The sequence below is a fragment of the Paramormyrops kingsleyae genome, chromosome 9 (genome assembly GCF_048594095.1).
Source record: "Paramormyrops kingsleyae isolate MSU_618 chromosome 9, PKINGS_0.4, whole genome shotgun sequence".
Taxonomy (NCBI): Eukaryota; Metazoa; Chordata; class Actinopteri; order Osteoglossiformes; family Mormyridae; genus Paramormyrops; species Paramormyrops kingsleyae.
This window is the reverse complement of record NC_132805.1, coordinates 37,692,797-37,718,297: the sequence shown is the minus strand read 5'-3', so window position 1 is coordinate 37,718,297 and position 25,501 is coordinate 37,692,797. Positions and strand designations below refer to the sequence as shown.

The window sequence follows — 25,501 nt, the reverse complement described above, 5'->3', positions numbered from 1 at the left end:
CAGTCTCCCTCTCACCTCCTGTGCTCATGATAACATTTCTTTACAATGTGCCCAGTGACCCTTTTCTGTTCCATCTTACCAAATCTGTCCTTGTTACCATTTCATGTCCATCCCATGGTAATATCACATGGCACCCAGGGGTTTGAATACAGGTGTTACAGCAAAAAACTTGTGGCCATTTTCTTTGTGGCCAAAGGCTTAGAATTCTAAGAATTCTAAGACTCCTATTTATCTGATAGGTTTTAATTATACTAAACCATTGCTTTACAAGACTGTGAGCAAATTAGCACTAGTTTGACTCATATCTTGTCATTCTGATGTATTTGTCTAGTATTTATATAAAACATATAACAGACAGTGTTTTAAAACAACTGCTTCTAATATGTTATATGTTCTAAGACCTTAATTGTAATTTCATAGTATATATTTTGTAATGAACATGATTACAGGTAAATTCAGTTAACTGTGTTTACTCTAATGTATTTTAGTTGAATAACCCAATGAATGAATAACACAAACTGTGGGGGTGAGGAGCAACAGTGCTACCTACAGAGTGGCCTTGTAAATTCTGTGGGATTAAGGACTGGAGAGGAGTTTGCTCATTTGAGATGTCCTTTCATTTCTATTTCACCAGGTCGTTCAGGCACAGTTTAGAGTCTGCTTTGGGTCTTTATTTTGCTAAAGAATGAATACCTGTGCATTTAGCCTTAATTCTCATTGGGTAGCATACCTTTGAAATATACTATGATAGCAATGATGGTTGAGATCGCAGTAGATGTGGAAAATATCTTCAGCCTGGTCACCAGCAATGAAACCCCAGACCATGGCACCAGGTTTAGCAGAGATAACCACTCATGAAAATCTAAAATTAAAATTGCAGATAATTATAGCTGTGGTGTACTCAAACTATTGACTGTTACTGTGTATGGATAACTTCATGAATATGGACTATGGTCTTTTGTTTTCTTACGTACTCATTACAGAAAGCCTCCTAACAAAAATGGAGTGGAGTGAAGACCAAAGTACTCAATTTTAGCTATATAAATGGGTTACGTTGTAAGTTGTCTTTTGCTTTTGATTAGAGTGGTGATGTAAAATATGCATCTCTTTACTCTTGACATTAAAGCCCATAGCTTCTGGATTTACTCTGGCCCTCCCCAGAGTTTCTGTGATTAGCTGTGGCTCTGACCACCCTGAGCCACATGCGATCGCAGCTGATGGCTGGTATCTTCCAACCTGTCACCTTATTAACCTCAGTGGACCTCCGCTGGGCCGCTGTGCTCATGAATACCATGCGTGCATTAGGTCAGGCCTTAGGTTTCTATCCACACAAACATATTCTTCATTTGAATTTTTCTTTTTCTCAAAATGCCCATAACATTAGCAGCCAAAACAGCAAATGAGCTCCTAGTCCCCAAAACTTGGCTTCCCCACATGTGTACAGAGTCCCACTCGCAGCAGGGCATGTTTTTTGCGTTTTCCCAATACATTGTTCATTGTGTTTCTCAAATGCAGGCCTGGACACAAGCACACCAGCCAGTTCTCATGAGTTCACCATTCCCAATGACGTAAGTCTTTGTCTGAATCGTTTTCTAAACTCATCCCGTCATGGACCCGAGATAACCTTTTACCTTTTCATAGTTACCTCAGCACATTAATCTAGTCCCAGACCCGTTTCAGGTGTATAATGAGGACAGAGTTTAAACAGAGTGTTCAGCAATATTTCTGTGCTGTGCCTTATTTATGCAATGTAGAATGGGAATTGTTTATAGAGATCATTTTATAATTATGTTTAAAAAGATCATGAAGGAAAAACTAATTAAAATGACAAGCACATTATCAAACTGAAATTGTCTAGAATAGTAACCCCTTCCCAATCACAAGGGTCAGGGGCAGAAGATCCTCACAAATGTGAAAATCTGCAAAAAATATTTATATATATATATATATATATATATATATATATATATATATATATATATATATATATATATATATATATATATATATATATATATATATATATATATATATATATATACACACACACACATATACATACACACACACACACACACACACACACACACACACACACACGTTCCTCCTCTTGACACTTTAGCAGAACAGACAATAGAACATAAGAAATTTACAAACGAGAGGACCATTCGGCCCATCAAGCTCATTTGGGGAGAACTTAACTAATAGCTCAGAGTTGTTAAAATCTTATCTAGCTCTGATTTAAAGGAACCCAGGGTTTTAGCTTCCGCTACACTAGCTATTCCACTCTAACTACACGTTGTGTAAAGAAGTGCTTCCTCAAATTTGTTTTAAAATGTTCTCCCGCTAATTTCCACTTATGGCCATAAGTTCTAGTATTTAAACTAATGAACAGCATCCAGACCTTTTAAAATCTTATACACCTGGATCATGCCCCCCCTTAGTCTCCTTTGCTTGAAGCTAAACAGATTCAGCTCAGCTAACCTCTCCTCATAAGACATTCCTCTAAGACCAGGAATCATTCTCGTAGCCTTCCGTTGCACCTTTTCTAAGGCAGCAATGTCCTTCTTAAGATATGGTGACCAAACCTGCAAACAATATTTTAGTTGGGGTCTTACCAAGGAATTATATAATCATAGCATCACCTCCCTTGCCTTAAACTCCACACACCTAGAGATGTAACCCAACATCCTATTGGCCTTTTTTATTGCTTCCCCACATTGGCGAGAGTGGGACATGGAAGCATCAACATACACACCGAGATCTTTCTCGTAATCAGCTACCTTCATTTCAGTGGAATGAAATATCTGTACTTTATATTTCTGCTGCGTGCATGGAGTACCTTACATTTATCTATGTTAAATTTCATCTGGCAGGTATCAGTCCAGTCGCTAATTAAATCCAGATCCCGCTGTAGCCTCTCTGCTTCTAGATCAGTATATGCTACACTACACTACTCCTGTCTGCTTCCTGTCAGTTAGCCAGTTTCTGACAAAAGACCTTACATTCTGACAGGATGGCAGCTTTGAATAGTAGCTTTTTATAGCAGAATGAGTAAAGATTTCGAAAATATTTATATGTATACTCTCGTTTATTGTTAGGTTGTTGTGATGGGCCATAGCTGACCTAAAACCTCTGTTCTGTCCTTTTTCCTTCTCAGTTGATTGGATGTATCATTGGCCGGCAAGGAAGCAAGATTAATGAGATCCGGCAGATGTCAGGGGCCCAGATCAAAATTTCAAATGCTACAGAAGGATCCGGTGAACGTCAAGTCACCATCACGGGACCACCAGCTAACATCAGCTTAGCACAGTACCTCATTAATGCCAGGTAGGCGCCCCACATCAGCTTAGCACAGTACCTCATTAATGGCAGGTAGGCGCCCCACATCAGCTTAGCACAGTACCTCATTAATGGCAGGTAGGGCCTCACATCAGCTTAGCACAGTACCTCATTAAGGCCAGGTAGGGCCTCACATCAGCTTAGCACAGTACCTCATTAATGTCAGGTAGGCTCCCCACATCAGCTTAGCACAGTACCTCATTAATGGCAGGTAGGCTCCCCACATCAGCTTAGCACAGTGCCTCATTAATGCCAGGTAGGCTCCCCACATCAGCTTAGCACAGTACCTCATTAATGGCAGGTAGGCTCCCCACATCAGCTTAGCACAGTACCTCATTAAGGCCAGGTAGGGCCTCACATCAGCTTAGCACAGTACCTCATTAATGTCAGGTAGGCTCCCCACATCAGCTTAGCACAGTACCTCATTAATGGCAGGTAGGCTCCCCACATCAGCTTAGCACAGTGCCTCATTAATGCCAGGTAGGCTCCCCACATCAGCTTAGCACAGTACCTCATTAATGGCAGGTAGGCTCCCCACATCAGCTTAGCACAGTACCTCATTAATGGCAGGTAGGCTCCCCACATCAGCTTAGCACAGTGCCTCATTAATGCCAGGTAGGCTCCCCACATCAGCTTAGCACAGTACCTCATTAATGCCAAACAAACAAGTTATTTCACTGAAAGGAGGGTAAGAAATTGTCAGAAATTCATTCTTCTGCTTCAGGGTTCTGCCAGGTGCCTGTTAGCTATTAGTTATGAGGGGTGAGGTGGCATTTCTCCTTCTGCCAGTGTTTAACCATCCCACACAGTGCCTGTTGGGTATGCTGAACTGTGTATAAAACAAGACTTCCAGCTGCCTTCTGCAGTGATGGGGAAACTGGACCAATGACTGAAAGGTCACAGAATTACAGGAAGGATCTTGTGCCAGTTGTCAAAAAATAAAACCAGAAAAAAGGGCATTGTGACGTATATCGCCATTTATTTGGCTTATTTATAATGTTTAATATGTATAATTTAACATAAGGAAATTGAGCGAATAGGAGTAGCATAATATAATGTTCTGCTAGGAGAGACAGGAGCTCATTTGCCATTACAAGAGTTTACGTTTCTTCCTTTGAGTTTGCTTGTGTGTCATTTCACCATGTTTGTTACTTTGCTTTTTTGTTCTCCTTAGTGTAAAAATATAGCCTGATGCAAGATCTTCTCATGAGTGTTTCCATCAAATCATGAAACAACCCTTTTATTGTTTTTCTTCTTTAACACATAACATGCCCCCCTCTGACCCTCATTTTTCCTTTTTTCTCTCTTCTCTTTTCTCTCCTGCTCCACCTGTGTTCCCTCCTTCCTGTTCTGACCTTTTTAACCCCACTCCTCTCGTGGTCTACTCCAATCCCCCCTCTCCGTGACTTAACCCTCTTCCCCTCGTCTCCCTGAACTCCTCCTCCTTCATTTGCAGCTTAGAACTGGCAAAAGTCAGCACCCCGACTGCTGCTGTCACGACCCCTGTTGACCTCAACATGAGCCTCTCTCAATCCACCCCCCATTGTTCCACCCCCTCCTCTATGGCCGTCCTGGCAGCCGCCGCTGTTTCTGCCGCGGCCAGCGCCACATCCCCTCCCGCCCTGCCCACGTTACCCAGCACCCACTACGCCGTGCCCGTCTCCAGTCTGCTTGGCATGAAAACCGTCCCGCTCCTCGCGCTTAATGCCGCGGCGGCAGCCTCCAGTGCAGCGGGGGGATTGTCAACATATACCACCAAAATCCCAACCACTGCCGCGGTCAAGAAATCAGACCGCCAGAAGTTTGCTCCATACTGAGAAAAGATGATTAACACTTTTGTTTCATTTTAACCCCTAATATGAAGCTCTGGGTAGACTGTAATTTCATGCACTATTATATAAAAAAAAAATTCTAAATTGTGTCCATGTGTTAACATGTTTGAAACCTAATTTTTTCCTTTGTAAACTGACTTCTGATAAACAGAGAGATGTTTCCAACAGCTCAAGTTATAAGTGTAAAACAAACAAATCTTTTGTGTAATAGTCATAAACATGAAGTCTTCCACACTAAGCCATATTACATACATACATTAATAAGTCTCTTTTCTCAAGACTAATCAAAAGCAATTTTACACAAGAATCAAACACACTTCTGTCTAGCTTACTGCCAACACCTTCAATGCATGTTAAAGCTGATATCTTTTAACTTTGAGCTATTGCACCTATTATTCCACTATAAAATTTAAATCACAGACAAGAAACTGAAGATTAAAGATTAAAGTACCAATGACAGTATGAACAAATGGCTGTAATTTCTTGAACGTTTGCCAGTCACAGTATGAAACTTTCTGTCACTAACCCCAGTCATCATTAACTTAATGTCTCTAACAGCAACACTGTAAAGAGGTGGTGCTCTGTGTTTCATTTTCAATTGGTTTGTTTTGTGTTTTTGTTCCTGCATGACACCTTCCTTCACCACTTCCAGCTCCAATGTCACTTTTACAAACATCCAAATTAACATAGCACCGGGCAGACCGAGGCATCGTTAGCGTAGCGAAAGACGAGGAGACTTACCTGCTGTAACGGAAAACGCTTGTTGTTGTAGTTCTTGACAGGACTGCAACTGGCACTCAATGAACCCCAAACCCGCCTCATACACACAGCGGAAACACAAGGCGGTCAGGCGCCGAACTGTACAGTGCACACACGGTGGGAGATTTATATAAGCTACGAACACGACAGGATCAGACAGGGTACATGCTTAACACGGGCCAACGTACACGTCACGATCGGGAAGTGTTGGAGTAGGCCGTCTCCACCGGGTCCGTGGATGAGAACAGATTCACAGCTGACACGGGGAGAAGTTGCAAATCAACGGTTTATTGGTAGGGGCCGCTGAAATTCTCTGTCGCCCCCCCCCTATCTGTTCCGATTAGGTAGCCTTGCCTTGCCGGCGCGCCAGTTAGTTCTCGTTTTGATTAGTTACAGCCTTATAGAATCATTCCCTTTATTTCCCCTTATAAAATTATTCCCTCAGAAGGCAACTATAACACCAACAATATAAAAAGGGCTATTTACGATTCCCTCTCGAGCATGCCGGTGCTACAATATTTTGAATGAAACCCAATCGTTTTTGGGACACTATTAAGCTATAGAAATTACTTTTGGAAAAGATATAAAAACAGAACTGAAGGGTTATATGTGGGATGAATAGTTAGGTGAGCCAAATAAAATACAATTATGCATATGGTGACTATATAACTATCAATTGATTACACCCGAGTAGTTCCCCAACCTTCCTGTACCCCAAAATATCTATCCCCTTCTGCATTTTAAATATGTATAACCTCATTCTATTTTATTTTTAACCTATCTTTAACCAAAATTGCAAAAGCAATATCCAGCTACTAGTGACCTCTAGTGGTATTTTTTTATTAAGCAACTAAATTCTAATAATTGCATACATTAGTTCTAAACTGTTAGCTGTATTACTGTGATTAATCTCCTTTTAACTCTGAAGTCCTATTGGCTTGTGCTGTGAAATAAAGTATTTTTCATTCTTCCCTTCATACACACCAAAAACACATCAAATTACATTTACTGTACATTCACATTTATCCATTTAGTGATTTACTCTTCTGTTTTAATGTAAATAAAATCTGATAACTGGACAGTTGAGTGTAAAGATACTTATTTTTCTTAACAGAAAATAACATTAATTCTTTAACAAAACCAAGTTTATCCATTTCACAACACTGATATGGAAAAATGCTTATTCTGCTCTGATGTTTACGGTATATATAGAAATACTGTTATAATATCCACTGTAGACAGTTGTTTCGTTTCATATTACATAATGAATGTGATAATGGTAAGCTTTTATATTTTAACAAATCAGTAAATAATCTGGCTGACGATTAACAACATAATGACAAAGGATGAATAACAAAAGGCGTAAGAGAGGCTCAGGCTTGAGATGGGCCACGCCTGGAGCTGACCTGGCATTCATTCAGAGCTTGTTGGAAACAGTTCTCCCAATTCGAAGTTCATCTTTAATTGACTTTGTATTTATGCTTGTGCTTCACACTATCTTTTGGATTTTTCCCCCACCTACTGCTGCCATCCTATTCAGCCACAACCGATGCCCCCTATCCACCCCCAACACTGCTTCCCCACACCAGCGGTCGCACCCAATGCCCCCTATCCACCCCCAACACTGCTTCCCCACACCAGCGGTCGCACCCGATGCCCCCTATCCACCCCCAACACTGCTTCCCCACACCAGCGGTCGCACCCGATGCCCCCTATCCACCCCCAACACTGCTTCCCCACACCAGCGGTCGCACCCGATGTCCCATATCCACCCCCAACACTGCTTCCCCACACCAGCGGTCGCACCCGATGCCCCCTATCCACCCCCAACACTGCTTCCCCACACCAGCGGTCGCACCCGATGTCCCATATCCACCCCCAACACTGCTTCCCCACACCAGCGGTCGCACCCGATGCCCCCTATCCACCCCCAACACTGCTTCCCCACACCAGCGGTCGCACCCGATGCCCCATATCCACCCCCAACACTGCTTCCCCACACCTGCGGTCGCACCCGATGCCCCCTATCCACCTCCAACACTGCTTCCCCACACCAGCGGTCGCACCCGATGCCCCCTATCCACCCCCAACACTGCTTCCCCACACCAACGGTCGCACCCGATGCCCCCTATCCACCCCCAACACTGCTTCCCCACACCAGCGGTCGCACCCGATGCCCCATATCCACCCCCAACACTGCTTCCCCACACCAGCGGTCGCACCCGATGCCCCCTATCCACCCCCAACACTGCTTCCCCACACCAGCGGTCGCACCCGATGCCCCATATCCACCCCCAACACTGCTTCCCCACACCAGCGGTCGCACCCGATGCCCCCTATCCACCCCCAACACTGCTTCCCCACACCAGCGGTCGCACTCGATGCCCCATATCCACCCCCAACACTGCTTCCCCACACCAGCTGAGAGCTGCACACATGCCTGCACCAAGCATGTCTGCAGCGTAAAGCTGTTATGAAGTGATGCACATGCAATAAGTTAAGCAAGGAATATATTTTGTGTTTTACTGCATATTGTAATATAATCTTTGTCCCATATATCATATATAAATGCACTACCACTGTATAATGTATATAACCACATTCATCTGGTCAGACTTCATCAAATGAAATTGCACTAAAATTATTTAATTCTCTGTTCTACCCCTCAACAGTATCACATTACTTTCAAAAGTATTGACAAAGCACAGTACCCCATAGCTTCTGTGAAATTGTGCATATTTGTTGTCCTTATCTCTGTGAAGGGACGAATAGTAAGAATTGTCCTGCTCTTTGTTCTTCTCTGGTTTTCTCCTAACTTTAGGCTGTCTTCTGAAGTGTCAGGCCTGGGAGCTCTGTAGCTCTACGGCTGCTGTCAGCAGATTAGCGTCCCGAGGGGCAGTTTCTAAGCCACATGGGCTTCCTATGGACTTCATATGCTGTGAAGAATTCCTGCCAATCATTCGTCTCCCAGACGATTTTTCACTCAAGTCAAAGTCCGATCCTCTTTAAGCAAATGTGCTTCCTGATCTGTGTTGTGTCATTTTCTTAAACGGTTTTGTTTTCCTTGGTCTAGTTGGGGCCATGGCTCAGTTTTTGTCTCTTTGTAAAAGCATGAGCTTCTAGTTATTCAGGTCCGAATCTTAAATTTTGTCTACATTACTAAGCAAAATTAAATGATGATTTTTATAAGTGAAGCATTCCTGGGATGACATTTGTTGTTGTTTTAATCTTCAGTTTTGAAGCTGGTGTACCTTCTCTGGACCTACTCAATGGACTCAGTGTGTTACAGTTCCACCTGCAGCTGTATTTTATTATTATTATTTTTTTTTTAAATAAAACTTGCATTGGTATGTTTTGCTGCTGTATAAACACGCAGTATATTTACTGAGCTTCAGGGAACTTTTCAGTACTTGTACAGCTGTGCTGTAAAAATGGATACACCTAATAAATCTGAATCAGTATTACACATGCTGCGACATCTTTTATTTCTACATGATGATCTGGGTCTAGTTCCAAAAAATGGAAATGAATCAAGTACTAACTTGATTCATTATCACTGTTGTGATAGTACTTTAATAAAATACTGTAGAATAATGTTTTATTGATTCCTCTTTTTGCCAACCTCATGCTGCTCTCCATGAGACACACTCATTATAGCAGGGCCGCCACCTACTGTGCCTATAGAACTGGGGACTGAGGACACTGCTCAAGGGCCCACAAACAGATGCCTATTCTACCAAGGGTGGGCTTAAACTAGCAGCCTTCCGATCACAGGCACAAAGGTTTAGCCTGCTGAGCCACACACTGCAGCCTAAGAAACAGCTGAGGCTGGTTTGAGGCTGGACTCTGGCCTCAAATCCACAATAGTGTGGGATGCACAGCAAGCAGCTGCCCACTGCCTGTTTGAAGCCATTCTGCAAGGTCATGCCGCATAACAGGGCATTACGCTAGAATCCCCACCATGCATGATCAGAAGACTAGGGCACATCAATCAGACATATATTCCAGTATTTCATATTACCCACACTGCTGATTCCATCTTCCATGTCACTTACATAGACTGCAAACTACTGACAATCCAGTCAACAGATCAGCTTAGTCATTCCATACTGCTTTGTGACACGGGAAGTGGGCATGGAAAGTGCCCCCCTCCTCCCCAACAAAGCAGCCAGGCAGTGTTTCAAAAGACAAACAAAAAAAATCTTTAATACAGTGACATTTGGGCAGGAGGCCTCATCAACACTGGATATTCACATTTAGAAATGTACAAAAAGCTAGTGCCTAGTCACCCTGTGTGGCTGACCAGTGAGGAAGGATGCAGTTAGACATTAACATTCAGGGTTTTTGGTCATGGTAGGTAAAGAACAGGGCTCTGACGGCTTAAGGTGGTTTAGTCATTTGAGTACGGTCTTGAGGAGCTCAGGGAAGAAACTTGAAATCAAACTTTCTCATAATTAATCTAGAAAATATATCTGCTTAATCCTGTTATCTAAATCAGGTTCAAAGCATCTTGCTAAATCATAACAGCTGAAGCATTTAGGAGTTTAGGACTGCACTCCTTCTGCCCCACACAGGGGCAACTGATCAGATTCGGTTTTAATAGTTTATGACTGCACTCCTTCTGCCCCACACAGGGGCAACTGATGAGATTGGGTTTTAATAGTTTAGGACTGCACTCCTTCTGCCCCACACAGGGGCAGCTGATCAGTTTGGGTTTTAACAGTTTAGTTCAGCACTCTTTTGGCTCTCCAGTCACGAGACAGCAGACTAAAAAGTTCCTCCTCATCCTCCTCCTCTTCCTTGTCCCCACTGCTCCTCTGTTCCTGCTGCGGTTTCGAATCCACCTGCCCCATGTTCTTCATCACTTCCCTTCTGTCCCTGAGTAACTCTACTCGCCGGTAACACTCACTGTGAAGATGGTCAAACACAGTTCAATGAATCAACTCTTTTGCATCCCCGAGTGTCTGTAAGACTCTCGGTGAACACACGCTCACGCTCGAACTCACACTCACACTCCTCTCCGTACAATCTCTACAGGATTACTCACATCTGCTCATCAATCTCGTCAATCTGCCGCTCCAGACGACCATCCTCATCCTCCTCAGCAACAATAGCTTCAGAGGCCTGTGATGAAGGTACCCAGGTGAGGGACAGGTGTAATGACCATGTTCTACACGGGGGGGCACACACATGCCAGTCTCTAGCAGGTGTGTATGCTGCATTTGGGCTGACATATACAATTCAGTGTGTAACCTGCTGAAAATGTGTTATTGTAAATAAATGTAAATAAATGCAGGTCAGGGGGAAATGGCTGGCAGAGGGCTGTTCTTCATCAGCGCTCACGGAGAGCGCCTGTCCCCTTACGCTATTCACGTGCCGCATTTCCTTCTGAAACTCCTCCCACTCCTTGTCCATCAGGTCTTTGGGGGCATCCACCTTGCGTACCTGAAATCAATGCAATGAAGGTTTTTTTTTTTTATTCATAATAATCAATATTGTTTACACTCTTTTTTTTACCACTGTCAAGTTCATATTCTTTTAAGTGGGTTCAGCATAATTATTCCAATACTCGCTGTACTGTCCCTCTCACTACTGACTATAGCAGCACTCTCCAAGGACCCATTCATCATGCTGTTAAATTATTTATACCCATGGAGCTGGCCCCAGAGATTCATAATAATGCAGGAATTAAGGTGCAGGCTCCTCTCAGGCTGAACTGGTTAAGTTCAGATATCTAAAAGTTTAAATACTGTATAGCAGAGTAATATCTTTCAATCTTCCATAATAATACAGTAGAACTTGAACGCCTCTTAACTCAATTGCCGATACCAATACAGATTCCGATATAAGAGCTCTTTTTACTTTGTTATACTTTATATATTAATTTTTAAGCTAGTAAATACAGATGGAAAAAATGTGACAAAAATATTTAGACTACTACAAACATACATAACGTACTGTTCCACCTCGTTTGTTTTAAGCGTTTCTGAGGCATTTGCAGTTCAATATGAATATCTTCAAAGCAAGTATACACAAGTGGTGAATGCTTAAAATTTTAACACAGTTTTTCTCCAATTGGCGTCAGCGCAGTTACACTTTTGTTGCAATGGCAGCCCCTCTTGTATCACAAGCTACAGCAAGTTTGCAAAACAGTCTAATTAAGTTAGCGACTCCCAAATCATCCATTGCTTTGTTTTGTCTCGCACAGTTGCGTGCGCTTTGTTAAATGGGATTGTCCATTAAATGCTATTCCCACCTCAAAACTTTATTTTACATTAGATTGCAAATCGCTGTGCTACTGGTTTCTGTTAAAAGCGTACCAGCAAACCAAAGCATAAAAGGGAGAGTAACTGGAATTTAAAAAGGAAATTATAAAGAGACTGGTACACATATGTCTGCTCTCGCTTCAGAGCATGGGATTGTCATTTGTTTCATGTTTATTGCTTTTGCATGTGTGCTTTTTCATGTGTGTTTCATATTGATTGTTAATGCTTTTTGTCATTAGGTAGGTAGATAAGTTTAAATAGGCAATCATTTGAGGGTCTGGAACAGAATAAATTAATTTACATTGTTTCTTATGGGGAAATTTGACTTGGTCCTCGATCAAATCGCATTCTGGAACGAATTAAGTTCGTGTTACAAGATACCACTGTATCATATAAAACAAATACATCTCAAATGGCCGCAGTCACAGAAAATGGTTTAATATGTCTGATGGCAGACTGGCAACAAATGTGGCGTTGCTTGACATAAATACATTTGACATGAAACAGCTATAAAGCAAATAAAAGATGCAGGAGACTATAATGAGAAACACAAGAACATCTGCAGAAAGACACGTGAGGGGAGCAGATGTCTGGGAGTATGATGCTATTTCAATGCTCCTCTTTTTGTTCTTTGAACAGAACCAACTGAGCTAATAATAGACTAATAATCTCAATTTCAATTGTAGATAAAGTTCCAATAAATTAGTTCAAATTATCAGCGCTTGTGACACAATAACATTCTAAAGGACAGTCAGCAGTGCTCTAAGCAGACTTCAGATCTGATTTTTTGACAGCAGGGGAATTGGGAGAATGATCTGAATTGCCCCAAATCCTTTCGATAATGCTCACATTATTATGCAAAATAAAAGACATATTTTACCTTCGCATCTACCACCGGATCATCAAAAAATCCCTCAGGCAAGGCTTCAGCCGTGTTCTCCTTCCTGTAAAGGTACAAAGGTCAAACCATCACTATATGCTCAGAGTCAGATAAGATAGCCAGAAATTAGAAGTAGAGTGTATCCTCACAGAGTGAACTAAAATATGTGGTAACGCTTTAATTAGCCATACCTTCATAATGCATTCATTATATGTTCACAGAACTTTCAGTGTGCTTTCTTAATGCATTCATAGAACATTCAAAAGCAGCAATTAAGTATACCATAATATCCAAACATACCTTAACAACTTTAATATACATTAATAACAAATATTATACAACTATGTTGTTTGTCATCATCATATAATATGTGCTATTAATGTATATTAAAGCTGTTAAGGTATACTTACATGCTGCTTATAAATGTTCTATGAAGACATTATGAAGGTGCCATTAATGTAAAGCATTACAAAATATGCTTACCCAAACACGCGTGTGCGTGCATGCATGCGCGCACACACACACCAGATCCATCTTCCATAATTAAGAACACTGAATACTGTCCCAAACCATACCTTTCCACAGGCTTCTCTGGTTCATCTACTTTCAGAATGGATCCTGAGTGAGAGACGCCAGGGACACTGGGAAGACCACTGTCAAAAAAGTCTGGGCAGTACACACACATATATATATAAATATAAAAAGAAAAACACCAATTACCCCAGAGTTACGATGTTTTTTTTATTAGCTAAACTTCTGATACTTTTTCCAAGTGAAGGGTTGGTCTGTTCCACTGCATAGTACTGTGTAAGTGATTGGCTCATCCATGCCAATACTATTCCATTACTGTCATCTAAAGCAATGTTATGTATCAGAACTATAAATGACTGTCCTATATAAAATTACCTGCTGGGAGTCCAGGTGTGGTGGATGGAGGCAAGACAGCAACGTTCTGCTTTGCTTGCTCTTCATCACCACTAGCATCATTGTCATCATAGTTCCCAGCTAGTAAACCAAGCCCTGATGGTTTTTTAGAGCCTGCAGTATTCTGCCCCTGTCCTCCATCAAAGAAGTCTGCAGGAATCCTAGAGAATGGCAGCAGAAAATGCACATGCACACAAATATCTGATTCAGAGCAACCATATTAAACCCAGGACATTCACAGAAACATTTACCACTCACTACAAAAATTTACAATGCAACTTACCTAACATCACAATTATTTCCAAACAACAGCATAGATTGAGTTTCACATTGGGTGGGACACAACATAATAATTCAAATGCAAAGGTCTATTTATTGGGCAAATGAATGAAGCCAAGTTAAATGTTGGGGATACGTCCCACCCACTTCCTATGCCCCTGTTTCTATTTATTCTACTAAAAAAACAAACACTTAAATACAAGAGAAATCAAATACATGCACATAATGTCTTCAAAACTCACCCTGACGCAGATGATGAACCCTCTGCTTTACCTGCAAGGTAATTGTGTAAATCAAATGTTCTCTACAGAACAATTTAAATTTTGGCAAGAACTGCTGTGAAACTAAGAATATTTCAGATAAAAATGCTTAATATATTCCTGTTTCTCAGCATAAACACAGAATGGAGACAGTGTTAATTCATTAACCATACATAAATAAAGCATACGTCTCTTTAGGAAATATTTAGATCCACATTGTCCATGGCACAAATAGATTACCTTTTTTTGCTGTAGGCTGTTGGGAGTCTGATGTCTTTCGTTTCAGCACAGAAGATGTAGGATTCTGATTAACTGAAGCAACAATCTGACCTTGTTTTGTTCCTTTCAGTTCAGCCACTTTCTGTATTAAAACAGACCCAAAGGTAACTGAGAACACTGTGTAACAAACACCTTACTAGCAGATTAAATATACTGCTACCCACCAACAACAAATGGCACAAGTATGCTAGTAAACAAACGATCAACCACACTGCTACACAGTTTGGGTTCTTTTGCACAGACATAGCTAGGCTCTCTTGAAAACTCAGATGCCACTGCATTTCAGATTTCCCTTTGCAACAGGCATTTGACACAGAGCTAGCTGTAAATCTGAATAATATGCCTCTACCACATATTTTGATATCAAACAAACCTCTTTGTGTGGTTTTCCCAGGACGTGAGTTTGCCATAATATTTCAGACTTGACCGGAATATTGCAGAGCACACAGCTCAGGTGTCCAAGGCTGTTGTACGTGAGCGACAGAGGTTAAGGTCAATAAATGTAAAATCCGGAATCATTCGTTAAAAACCATTAATAGAAAACATTACAAGGGCAATGTAGTTGATCTAAGACCTCGGCCATAATTCTATCTTTCGTATGGCTTATCCAGCACAGGGTCGCCATGAGCCTTTAATATATCCGAGGCAGCACAGGGCATGAAGCAGGGAACTCCCAAGAAGAGATACCGGCCCACATCGGGACGCACACACAACAATACACTATGGAGAATTAAAACATGAAACACTAAATCGAAAAGAGCCAGCAGGTAAACAAGACATAGCTCACATGGCGACTAGAAACAATACGCGAGCTACCGTCAGGGCGCATAATAACAACATAAGGATATTTTGCAAAGGGTGATTCGATGCGTTTCTTTTTGCCGGTCGTTTCTTTCTGTTTCTCTTTCATGAGCCGCCGCAGCTCCTCCTGACTAACCGATTTCTTTCCCTTGTCGTTTCGGGAAGACGCCATTATTTCGGATGTAAACAGGAATTTAGTTCCGGTGTAGAAGTCAAGCCTCGAAACCGAACTTTTATTTTGATACAACAAGCGGAAATACTAACCGGAAGTCTCCCCTTTATTTTTGGCAGCTTCACACTACTCTCACAAGTGTTGTAACACCACTGTTGGTGGATTGTATGAACTGCTCTCATTCGCCTTATTTTCTAGGTTATCTGATATAAACATTAGTTTTACATACTAATCGGTTAAATATCCACGCCCCGAATCTCTCACTTTCTACCTTCGTACATATAGCTTTGTGAATGACATATTTGTTAAGGTTTTGGTTAGCTAAAATGATTTAACCGCTATCTAAACGTCTTATTTCTGAATATTATAAACATACATTAAGATATCAAAGATGGCACAGTGGTCTTACACCTCCAGCGGTGTTTAGATTACTGCTCCTGGCTCTGTAGGTTTAGCTTTTGCGTGTTCCGGTTCCCCCAGCTTACTCGGGTTTTCTGCGTAAAAAGGTATGGTCGATATGTAACGAAATAGCTGGATTTGCCGACAGATGGTGGTATTGTGACATTTGCAGCTTAAAATATTGTTGGACAGTTTTCGTTTCAAACGATAAATTGTTTTATTTTTATATTAAAAAAACACCCTTTAGACTTTTCAGTTGTGAATATTTTATCAGTTAGGCCTTTTTTACTTTTGCCGGAGGATTTTTATTAATTAGATTTTTAGGAGCAATATCATTTTTCACTAATAATTTGAAAGTATTTTATACCAAAGTTGGACACAATGGTTAGCAGTTGCACGCCTCCATGGTTGTGGATTTGATCCTTTTCCTGGGTCTTTGTGTGTATGGACTTTGTATTGTCTTCTCATGCCCCTTCTGTGTGTGTGTTTGTGTGTGTGTGCAGTAATCATGAATATATTACATTGTAACCTATGGTTAAGGTTGTCATTGTTGGAATTAGGGTTATGCCCATAGAAATTAATGGATCGTCCTCATAAAGATAAGATGTGTGCGTGTTCCATGTAATTGACTGACTTGGCATTTTGGTTTGGATTTCTGATTACACAGCAACTGTCTAATTGTCTTAGCGCAAAACTCCAGTATAATATTTTGAGCATGGTGATTTTATGCATTTCATCTTCTTTCTGGTCATCTTTTCTGAGTAGCTTACACTCCCTGGGAGAGACTCCAAGCAATGCTACAGTACATTAGATAAGTGGTTCTGTAAATTGGAAAGGGGGAATATTTTACACTCTTGGCCAAAGTCTGTGTTTCTGCAACCATTGATTGAATGGCTGACTAGATGGAATTTTTCAGAAAGGAACAAAATGGAATATATGCAGTTAATACAAAGGTGAGCTGTTGCAGACATTAAAAGATATTTTATATATTCAGTGAGAAGGTACACTTAATTTTGCACTATAGAATTTTAGATGCCTACTTCAGGTGTCGTTTTCAATTAATCATTGTCACAGGTTCACTTAGGGCTCCAAGTGAAAAGTGATGCACCATTTCAGGGTCAAGACATTGCAAAATGTGTGGCAACCCATGTATAATCAGCATATCAATATGACGATAAATAAAAACCAAGCATACAGAGGTGGATAGTTCAGGTCCAGAAAGTAAAAATCCAGACTAAGATTTTGTTTCAACTAGTTTAGTACTTGGTGACTGTGACTCTTTATGCTCACCTGGTTGGTTGAAACAAAATCTTGGTCTGGATTTGTACATTCTGGACCTGAACTATCCATCTCTCCAGGGAAATCTTCTAAAGTTCTAAAGATATTCTACTGTTACTGTCCTAGCTCTGCTAGGTAAATACACACAAATTTATTTTCTTTAGAACTGTATACCAATAGCCTTACCTTTTATTTATAACCTAAGTACCTATGTGATGTTTGATGTCCTGAGTTGGGTCTTTGGTCTTTCCATGTTCACAGTGGGCTTGGACGGCCTAAGCCTGTGTCTTTGCACACTGTCCCTGGGCTCTGAATGTCGTCAATAGACTGTATCTTTGTGATGAAGACCAATACTCTGTTGAAAATCATTATTCATTAAACCCATTCATGCATGGTGTACACATTCGCAGACAGCTGATTTAAGGCTATTTTAGGTAAATGTAAAATCCTACTACTCACTGGGTTTGTGGAAAAGCTCAGTCAGGGACAGTTAGGTCTTACCTATGCTTTCATGGAAAACAAAATCAGTGCTGCCTGTAAGACCCAGCATGGTAGGAACACACTGGCCAAGAAGTGGCCTCACCAAGAATACTGTCAGGTGTTGTTATCAACTGTGCCAAAGAATGATGTTCATGAATGAGCACGGCATACTAAGAAACACATCGTAAGTCTTTTTAATCAGTTGTGTTTTATGGAGTCTCGGCCTGATGTAGTTTGCCTTGCACATGTGATCAGATTGGGAGTGACAGATTTTAATGGACATGGCACAATGAACCTCTATAATCATCCCCTTAAGGCCTAGGGTACTATAGACAGTCTGCTTTGTAATGTCATTGGAATCACCGATTATTCTAATTGGTGTAATTGCCAAGAAGGAAAAGCAACCCATATTTATATAAAAATGCATGAAAATTCAATTGTCAGAAGTAAACATTGAAATCCGCTCTGCCTAAACCAGTGAGACTGTATTCTGCATTGTGCACGATGGGACCCATGATGTGCAGCTTAGGAAGAGCAGGTTCATATCTTCCTTTGGCCTTTCAGTGATGCTGTTTTTAGAAATATGCCATGGCAGCCTCAGATGATCCGGAATAGCCCCCGGGAGTCACAGGCTTTCTTTCTTCAAATTTATTTGTAATCATTGCATGTGTAACTATCAGTTCATAGTTTTAAGTTATATTTTTAATATAAATTCTTATATGAAATGTATAATTTTTATGAAGTGGTCATTGAGTCAGAATCTGCAAAAGTGACACTTCATTCTCTGCTAGCTGAATGTTTGCTGATAATCTGCAGTGTGCATGTGTGTTATCCATATGCACTCTGCCTCTGTCTTATTGATCATCCTTTACCTTCATTCTTCATCTGATTCTCATTGTGAATGCAGGAGCCGTATTGATCCACTGCCATGCATGGGCCAGGCATACAATTTCCTAAACATTTGTGATTTCTTAAAGCTATTTTAGGGCAAAAAAATGAATGGTGAGGTCATGCTATAAAACGTTTTTACTTAAGCACTTTTGAAAAACATTTGCAGCTAGCAAGGGATGTGTCTATGTCCAGAAAAAGTATCTGCTGAAATATTTATGAAGCAAAATTAAAAATGGATAAGTTGTTCCTTCTCTATTGATGAGAAGTCATGGCATTATATTGTCAGATCACTCTGGCATACGGTAGCAAACAAAAATATATGATATGGGGATTTGGCAGTTAATAACATTTTTGGTTGATAGGGTTTCCTTTTTAGCGTGACAGGGATTAGGTAGATAGGGGATTGATATAACACTGAAAGTAAACATGAAGAATGAAGATTATACTGTTATACTGAATCAAAAGCAATGAGGTATTGGGATCTGTCTGGGGTCGAAACCAGAGCACATCGTACCTAGCATACACACCTGAGGCATAATTATGGAGGACATCCTGGACAGGTCAAACTGAGGTCACAAGCCCATCCGTTACGCTCACCAGTTTCTTGTTCCCTATCCTTATATAAGACAGAACCTTCTATTCTCTCCCTGCTGGATACATGCAGACCCTGATTTTGTTCTTTTGTACCTGCCTGCCCCCCACCACCAGCCTGCTTGCACTGAAATGACTCTTTTGCTTTCCTTGCTCCTCACACCGTATTTTATATTGTGCCCCCTCCCAGCCCTAAATGCCCCTACGCCTTACATTCTCATGCCGCATCATTCTGGCTGCTGCCCTGCATGGCAGAAGTTTTCCAACCTATAATCTAGAATCTCTGAAACAAGGGCAGGTGCAGTAAATTACCTGCAGCAATCATGGTAACCAGTAATTACCTGGGGAAGGCAAACAAAAGAATCAAAGTTATGTATTGCTTTTGGAGTTTTGGCAACCTGGCTTGTAAATGATGACAGCATTACCTGCACAACCAGTAAGAGTTTGATTGGAATATCCATAATTTTTAATTTCCTCAAGTTGACCTCATTCTGTTAATAAGTAGGTACAGATAACAAATTTAGAATTTTTTCACTAACTTTGATCTCTCAGTTTAAAATTAAAGCTTGATGTCAGTCACTCTGGACCCTAATGAGCCTGTGGTTGCAGGTTGTTCTACCTTTACATTCGGAAGTATTGATTCACTAATTATTAAAGACTTTAAAGTCTCTTATACGGGTGTGTTGCTGAATGCCAAAAGATTTCAAAAGAATACTGAGTAGGGACCATGGGTTTTCTACATTTGCACTTCCAATGAAGCCTGACAAATTCACCTTCCTCAGGTGATGACACCATCAGAGCTGATGATAAAGACTAAATGGGACATATGGATTGGCAGAGTAAGACTATAAAAGTTCTATCTTTGATTTGCTTGTGTTCTCAGATTTGTTCTTCCAGCTCTATGATCATTTCCAGCAAGGTGTTAGTTTTACACCTATTAGATGTTAAGTTAGAGCTGAAGATCAAAGTCCTACTAAATCTTGTCAGGAAAAGGACCAGGCTAAAGACAGACCAAGGAATGTCACTTCTGCAAGCACAATACTGTTATTCTGCTGCCTACTCTGTAAATTCTTTTATATTTTTATACTGTTTTAGTTTTGTAATTTGTTTTTATTCTGATTGTTCTTATTCGTTGTGTAATTTTGTGCGGTGTCCTTGTGTGCTTTGAAAGGCGCCTTTAAATAAAATGCATTATTATTATTATTATTATTCTGCAGGTTCCCTCAAACATCCAGCCGCGCATGTCTGTGTAGGTCTGGAAGCCAGCACTACAGTCATTGCGTTTGACTTGTAAGTCTGCCGCTTTTCATAATCTCCCTGGTGCTCACTTAAGTTCGATGTTTCTATGTTAACGGGACAAAGATTGGCCTCTGTACTTCTGCCGGAGCACCTGCCCCCATTTCGAAATGAGATTGACCCATTTTGGATAAGAGACTGAACTTTTAAGCACAGTTGTAACAAAAGGTAGTCAGCTTCATGATCCAAAACAGCAAACTATAGCACATCTCATCCATCTATCAGATTTGTATCGCTTGCATTGTACTGTTTCTGTATTAGTAATAAAACAACACTCTAATGGGGTGGTAAGTAACCTTAAGGGTTGGGGTTCAGAATCCTTGTCCAAAAGGTGATGGTAACAGTGTTGGGGCCTTAAGTGGAGCCCATGACCGTTCCTGTGGTCCAGGATGCCGGTGCAGATCCTAAGACAAGCTTTTGGCAATATATACATCTGTCGCTCTCATGGAGAAAAAGAGGGAACATGTGAAGGCAGCCCCTTTCCGCATAGAGATGAATAAAGTACGACTGTTATACTATGAATCCTTTCTGGTGCCAAGCAGTGGCGTTTCACAGAGAGACATCCTATTTGTGTCACACTAAAATAAAACATGAAATAAATTATGTACATTTTCAGTATAAGATAATGTTACCTCAAAATAATTTTTCTCTCTCTATGAACCTTACAAATGAAATATCCTTTAATAACTGTACCAAGGAATTTAATGGAATGATTTTAACAGTTTAAATTTAGTGTGAATAATTTTACCATAAGTAATGATATGAAAAGTGTTGTCATGAAACTGACCTCAGCACTGTTTTCCCTCAAAATGACTTATCAAAACAGTCTCTATTAAATTAGTCAATTAAATGGCCCGAGATTCTATTTTCATTTACTGGGCTTGCAGGAAATTAAGGCCAAGATAGAAAGCAATAATTAGAGGATTTAATTTAGAAACAGCTCCTGGAAGCTGCTGTTTCATAGTGACTTGACATGGTACTCAAGGTTAGCAGGAGCTTACCTTAACGTGTTTTGGAGTATTGATGACAATGAGAGATTCAAGAATATGGTTATAATACAGGAGTGTGACAATATAATATAAGATATAGATCACCCACTTATTTCCTTCATGCATTCACAAGTCAAATGGCTTATATAAATAGAGGCAAAAGTCGAACACTGTTAAGGGGATGCAACCAGGAACTCAGGGCTGAGGTGCAGTCTGTAGAGGTGGTTCTACATGCCTTTTTGAGGAGAAGGCTGATGGGATTCTGCAGTCCTGAGGCTTAGGGCAAGCTTGATCCCCACCACACACACGCCAAAGTAGAAAACAAAATCAACAACATAGAGCTGAAATACAAAGGAGTGCTTGTGTAGGTGATTGTATTATCATGTTTACAGTATGTATTTTGGTTATTTGGTATATTTTAACAATTTCTCCAAAGGTAATTATTGTACAAACTGTACGACTGCTTTCTTTTCCTCACAATTAGCAATAATCCCATCTTTTTTGCCTGTTCTTTATCTCTCAGGTCTTCTTCCCCATTTTCCAATCCAGCTTCTCTCATTTTTATGTTCCCCATACAAGTTGAATACAATGTAAAGATTCTTCATAAGGAAATGAGATGATCTAGTTTCCTGATAACTTTTCATTTCTTAATATGGTCAACACAAATAAAGAATTTATTTTAATAAATAAACCACATGTTGATTTTGATCTGGTATTCCTTAGTTTATCCATTATGCTTCAATGACGTTGTCTTCTACAGCCATCCCTGAATTAATCATGTACATCTGCTGATCGTGTACGTTTTTTTGAAGTTGGTAGCTTATCTATCTGGAATGATTTTTATCACAAAATTATTGGCAAATGAGAGAAATTATATAATAGTTTCACTCTGTCAGATCTCCTTTGGAATTGGAAAACAAACTGGTCTTTTCCAATCTGTAGGCAGTTCAGCTGTTCTCCAAATTTGACCAACACTTTGATTCTTCAGTTGCTTTTAATATGTCCAGTGGGATGGTATTTATCTTTTGGTCTTCCTAACTTGCAGTGATATCAAGGCTAGTCTGACTTCCTCTTTAATTTTTAATGAAATATATCTTAATTACTCATAATTCTGTTGTAGATCTCCTCTGTGTGTTTGTTCCATATTTTGCTTGATTTTTTTTGTTAGTAATTATTTTCTCCTTGGTGTCTTTAAACATACCCATTCGAAGCTGGAACTTTGTTTTAATCTTGTGTATCTTCTGGAGTTTGTTTATCCATGTTTATTTCTTCAATGACTTTACAGATGCTGTTTTAATATTGGTATTTGCCAAAAGAAACCACTAGGAGTTACTATCAATTTCTATCATCAGATTTTATCCAGCGGTTGTTCTAAATGACACCCAGTCCAGATTCTACTTTAGAAACTAAAGGTCCCAAACCCAGATACTTTCAGTCAGCGCTGATTGCCACCTACAGTAAATCAGTCAACCTTCAATCAATTTAAATATACTCGGACCATTGCTTCTAGGTAAGCTTCATCTTGGATTTGTAATGTTAGGTAAGCTTGTTATACTAATGTTTTAGTCTCAGTTGTCTTGGATATCAGTTTCTTGACTGTTTTGCAGTTTTAATTTGTTCCTTTTGCTGTTTCTGAACTAGCTTAATGGATTTTGTTTGCAATTCACCAGACCTTATTTTGATTCAAAATCCCATCCTTGTCACATGAATCCCAAGGTTCCCCTGGGGACCTTGCAGAGCATGAACCCGGTCCAGTTGGCACTGAATACTCAGCTGTCAAGGACGAAATCACTGAAAGCTGGAAGACCACACTTTGGCATGCGTCAGTGTCTGTTTTTGATTTGTGCATCTTTTTAGTAAAGTTTCTGTTTTTATGAATTGGTCTCAGTCCAGAGGAAGATGTCATGAGAAAAGACTGAGCCGTCAATAAGGATTCAGCCCGATTCAAGGATTTTCAAAGAACTGTCTCCAAACAAAGCCTATTGCTTGTCGCCTAGCATAGACGGGAGGTGTGTATCTCAGAAGGTTCTGAACTTGTGCCCTTATCTAGAAGGTTGTGGGTTGAAGTCTTGTGCTGGGCAAAGTAATCAGACCATGAGCAAGACTCTTAACCCCAATTGTTCTAGGGATGCTGACTGACCCCCTGCTCTTTGATTCTGGCTTATATGTTGCTAAGGACAAAAGCATCTGCTAAATGAGTAGATGCAGATAATCTATAATTCCATTACCAAAGTCATTTCCCAGGAGATTGACAACATTGCATTAATAGTAGGAGGGAGTGAAATCTACTGCAGCTGTGGGCCATGATATAACCTCATCCATTCATATGTTCATAGGATATACGTATGATAATCATCTAGATTTGTGTTGAGTGCTTTTTGTTGCAGTGGTACCTAGTCCCTTATAGCTGGGCTAACCAGGACAGCTGGCTACTGATATACTGGCCTCCACAGTCCAGCTATGGAGTAATGGATACATTCAAGGTCTGATGCAGGCTTGCACTGCTGAGTATCACTTTAGAGGCCCACAGCTTTAAAAAATGTAGTCACGATCTCCAGAAACCAATAAATCAGGTGAAAATAGAATACCAGAGAAACGAGAGGTACTGTATGGTGTCCCAGCACTGAAGATACACATTAAACGTGGCATTAAGAACCTTGCTGACTGCAATCCAAAAACAAACTGTCATATCCAATTCAACTTCTCTCCCTGACAACCTTAATGCATTTCATGCTTGTTTTGATCTTGCAAACAAAGGTGCCCCCATGCCAGCCTATGTCCCATTCAGCAACGGTGCATCCTGCTGGTGTTTTTACGGACATTTTTAACTTCTCCATGAGGGAGACTACAGTTGCCACCTGTTTGAAAAACACTCCAATCATTCTGATTCTAATGAAATACAAAGTGGACACACTATCCCACTCTAGCTCCAATGGACAATAAATAATGATCTTTATAATCAGTTATCAGCACGGTCACCCCCTTATGGCTCATTAATAAGTTACTGGACTATGCTTCCATATGCAGCTGGTTTCTGGTCTTTTTCACTGGCAGTGACAAAGATGTAGATCCAGAGCTATAAGGATTGTGAAAGACTCGTCTCACCCCGGAAACGAACTGTTTCAGCCTCTGCAATCAGGCAGGAGGTTCCGAACCATCATGGTCAAGACAGAAAGACTCAGGAGAAGTTTCTATCCTCAGGGCATTCGACTCCTCAATCAAGACATGCCCCCCTCTCTTTACAGCATAGTATTATAGTATATTATTATAGTACTTTATATATCATAGTAATATATATAATATATTATAGTATTATAGTATAGTATTCTGGCCAGCAACCTTCTCAGGGTCTCATTGTCATCACTCCATATTGCGTCGATCATTATTACTGCACTGTTCATGCCGCTACACTGTCACTCAGGTTTCTTACTATTTACTCTGTTATGCTGTCATTGCATAATGCACTTTAACTTTATAACTGCATATTGGACATCTGTAAATCTGTTTCAATCTGTATTATATTCAAAGTTCTATTTAATTTTTTTTTTCTTCATATTCCTTGTAACTGTATTCTTGCTTATTCCTTCTTAAATTATTCTAATGTTGCACAGTCAAAACAGTGGTTCAGGATACATTTCACTGCATGTTGTACCTGTATAACTATGCATGTGACAAATAAAGAATCCTGAATCTATAGAATGTTTTTCCCATCTATAGTTTGCTTGCATTATTGTACTCACCTAGGGCAACCCTTGATCTGTTGAGTGGAGAAAGGCGACATGG

At 40.4% G+C, this 25,501-nt stretch overlaps 2 protein-coding genes and 1 long non-coding RNA gene across 10 annotated transcripts in view; 1 reads left to right on the top strand and 2 right to left on the bottom strand.

The window, feature by feature from the left end:
* Positions 1 to 6,194, bottom strand: part of LOC140592730 (uncharacterized) — a 61,665-nt gene extending 55,471 nt beyond the window's left edge. For both annotated transcript variants that reach the window (XR_011993180.1, XR_011993179.1), the window contains exons 1-2: positions 6,122 to 6,194; positions 5,916 to 6,032 (exon numbers count right to left, since the gene is read on the bottom strand). This is a non-coding gene — a long non-coding RNA (uncharacterized lncRNA). The remainder of the gene's footprint in view (positions 1 to 5,915; positions 6,033 to 6,121) is intronic.
* Positions 1 to 9,529, top strand: part of LOC111851108 (poly(rC)-binding protein 3-like) — a 66,710-nt gene extending 57,181 nt beyond the window's left edge. For 6 of the 7 annotated variants that reach the window (XM_072717015.1, XM_072717014.1, XM_072717019.1 and 3 more), the window contains 3 exons: positions 1,516 to 1,568; positions 3,161 to 3,330; positions 4,799 to 9,529. In XM_072717015.1, the coding sequence (XP_072573116.1) occupies positions 1,516 to 1,568; positions 3,161 to 3,330; positions 4,799 to 5,159 (584 nt within the window). In that variant the 3' untranslated portion in view covers positions 5,160 to 9,529. The remainder of the gene's footprint in view (positions 1 to 1,515; positions 1,569 to 3,160; positions 3,331 to 4,798) is intronic. The other variant, XM_072717020.1, reaches the window with a different exon arrangement.
* A 582-nt stretch (positions 9,530 to 10,111) lies between these two features.
* Positions 10,112 to 15,997, bottom strand: LOC140592729 (zinc finger protein 830-like). The gene is made up of 10 exons (XM_072717021.1): positions 15,670 to 15,997; positions 15,195 to 15,294; positions 14,783 to 14,903; positions 14,525 to 14,555; positions 13,986 to 14,164; positions 13,655 to 13,745; positions 13,080 to 13,143; positions 11,298 to 11,378; positions 10,981 to 11,057; positions 10,112 to 10,841 (listed from the first exon to the last, which is right to left on the bottom strand). Exons 1-10 carry the CDS (start codon positions 15,792 to 15,794, stop codon positions 10,658 to 10,660), a joined length of 1,053 nt encoding a protein of 350 aa, XP_072573122.1. The 5' UTR covers positions 15,795 to 15,997; the 3' UTR covers positions 10,112 to 10,657.
* Between the last annotated feature and the right edge of the window lie 9,504 nt (positions 15,998 to 25,501).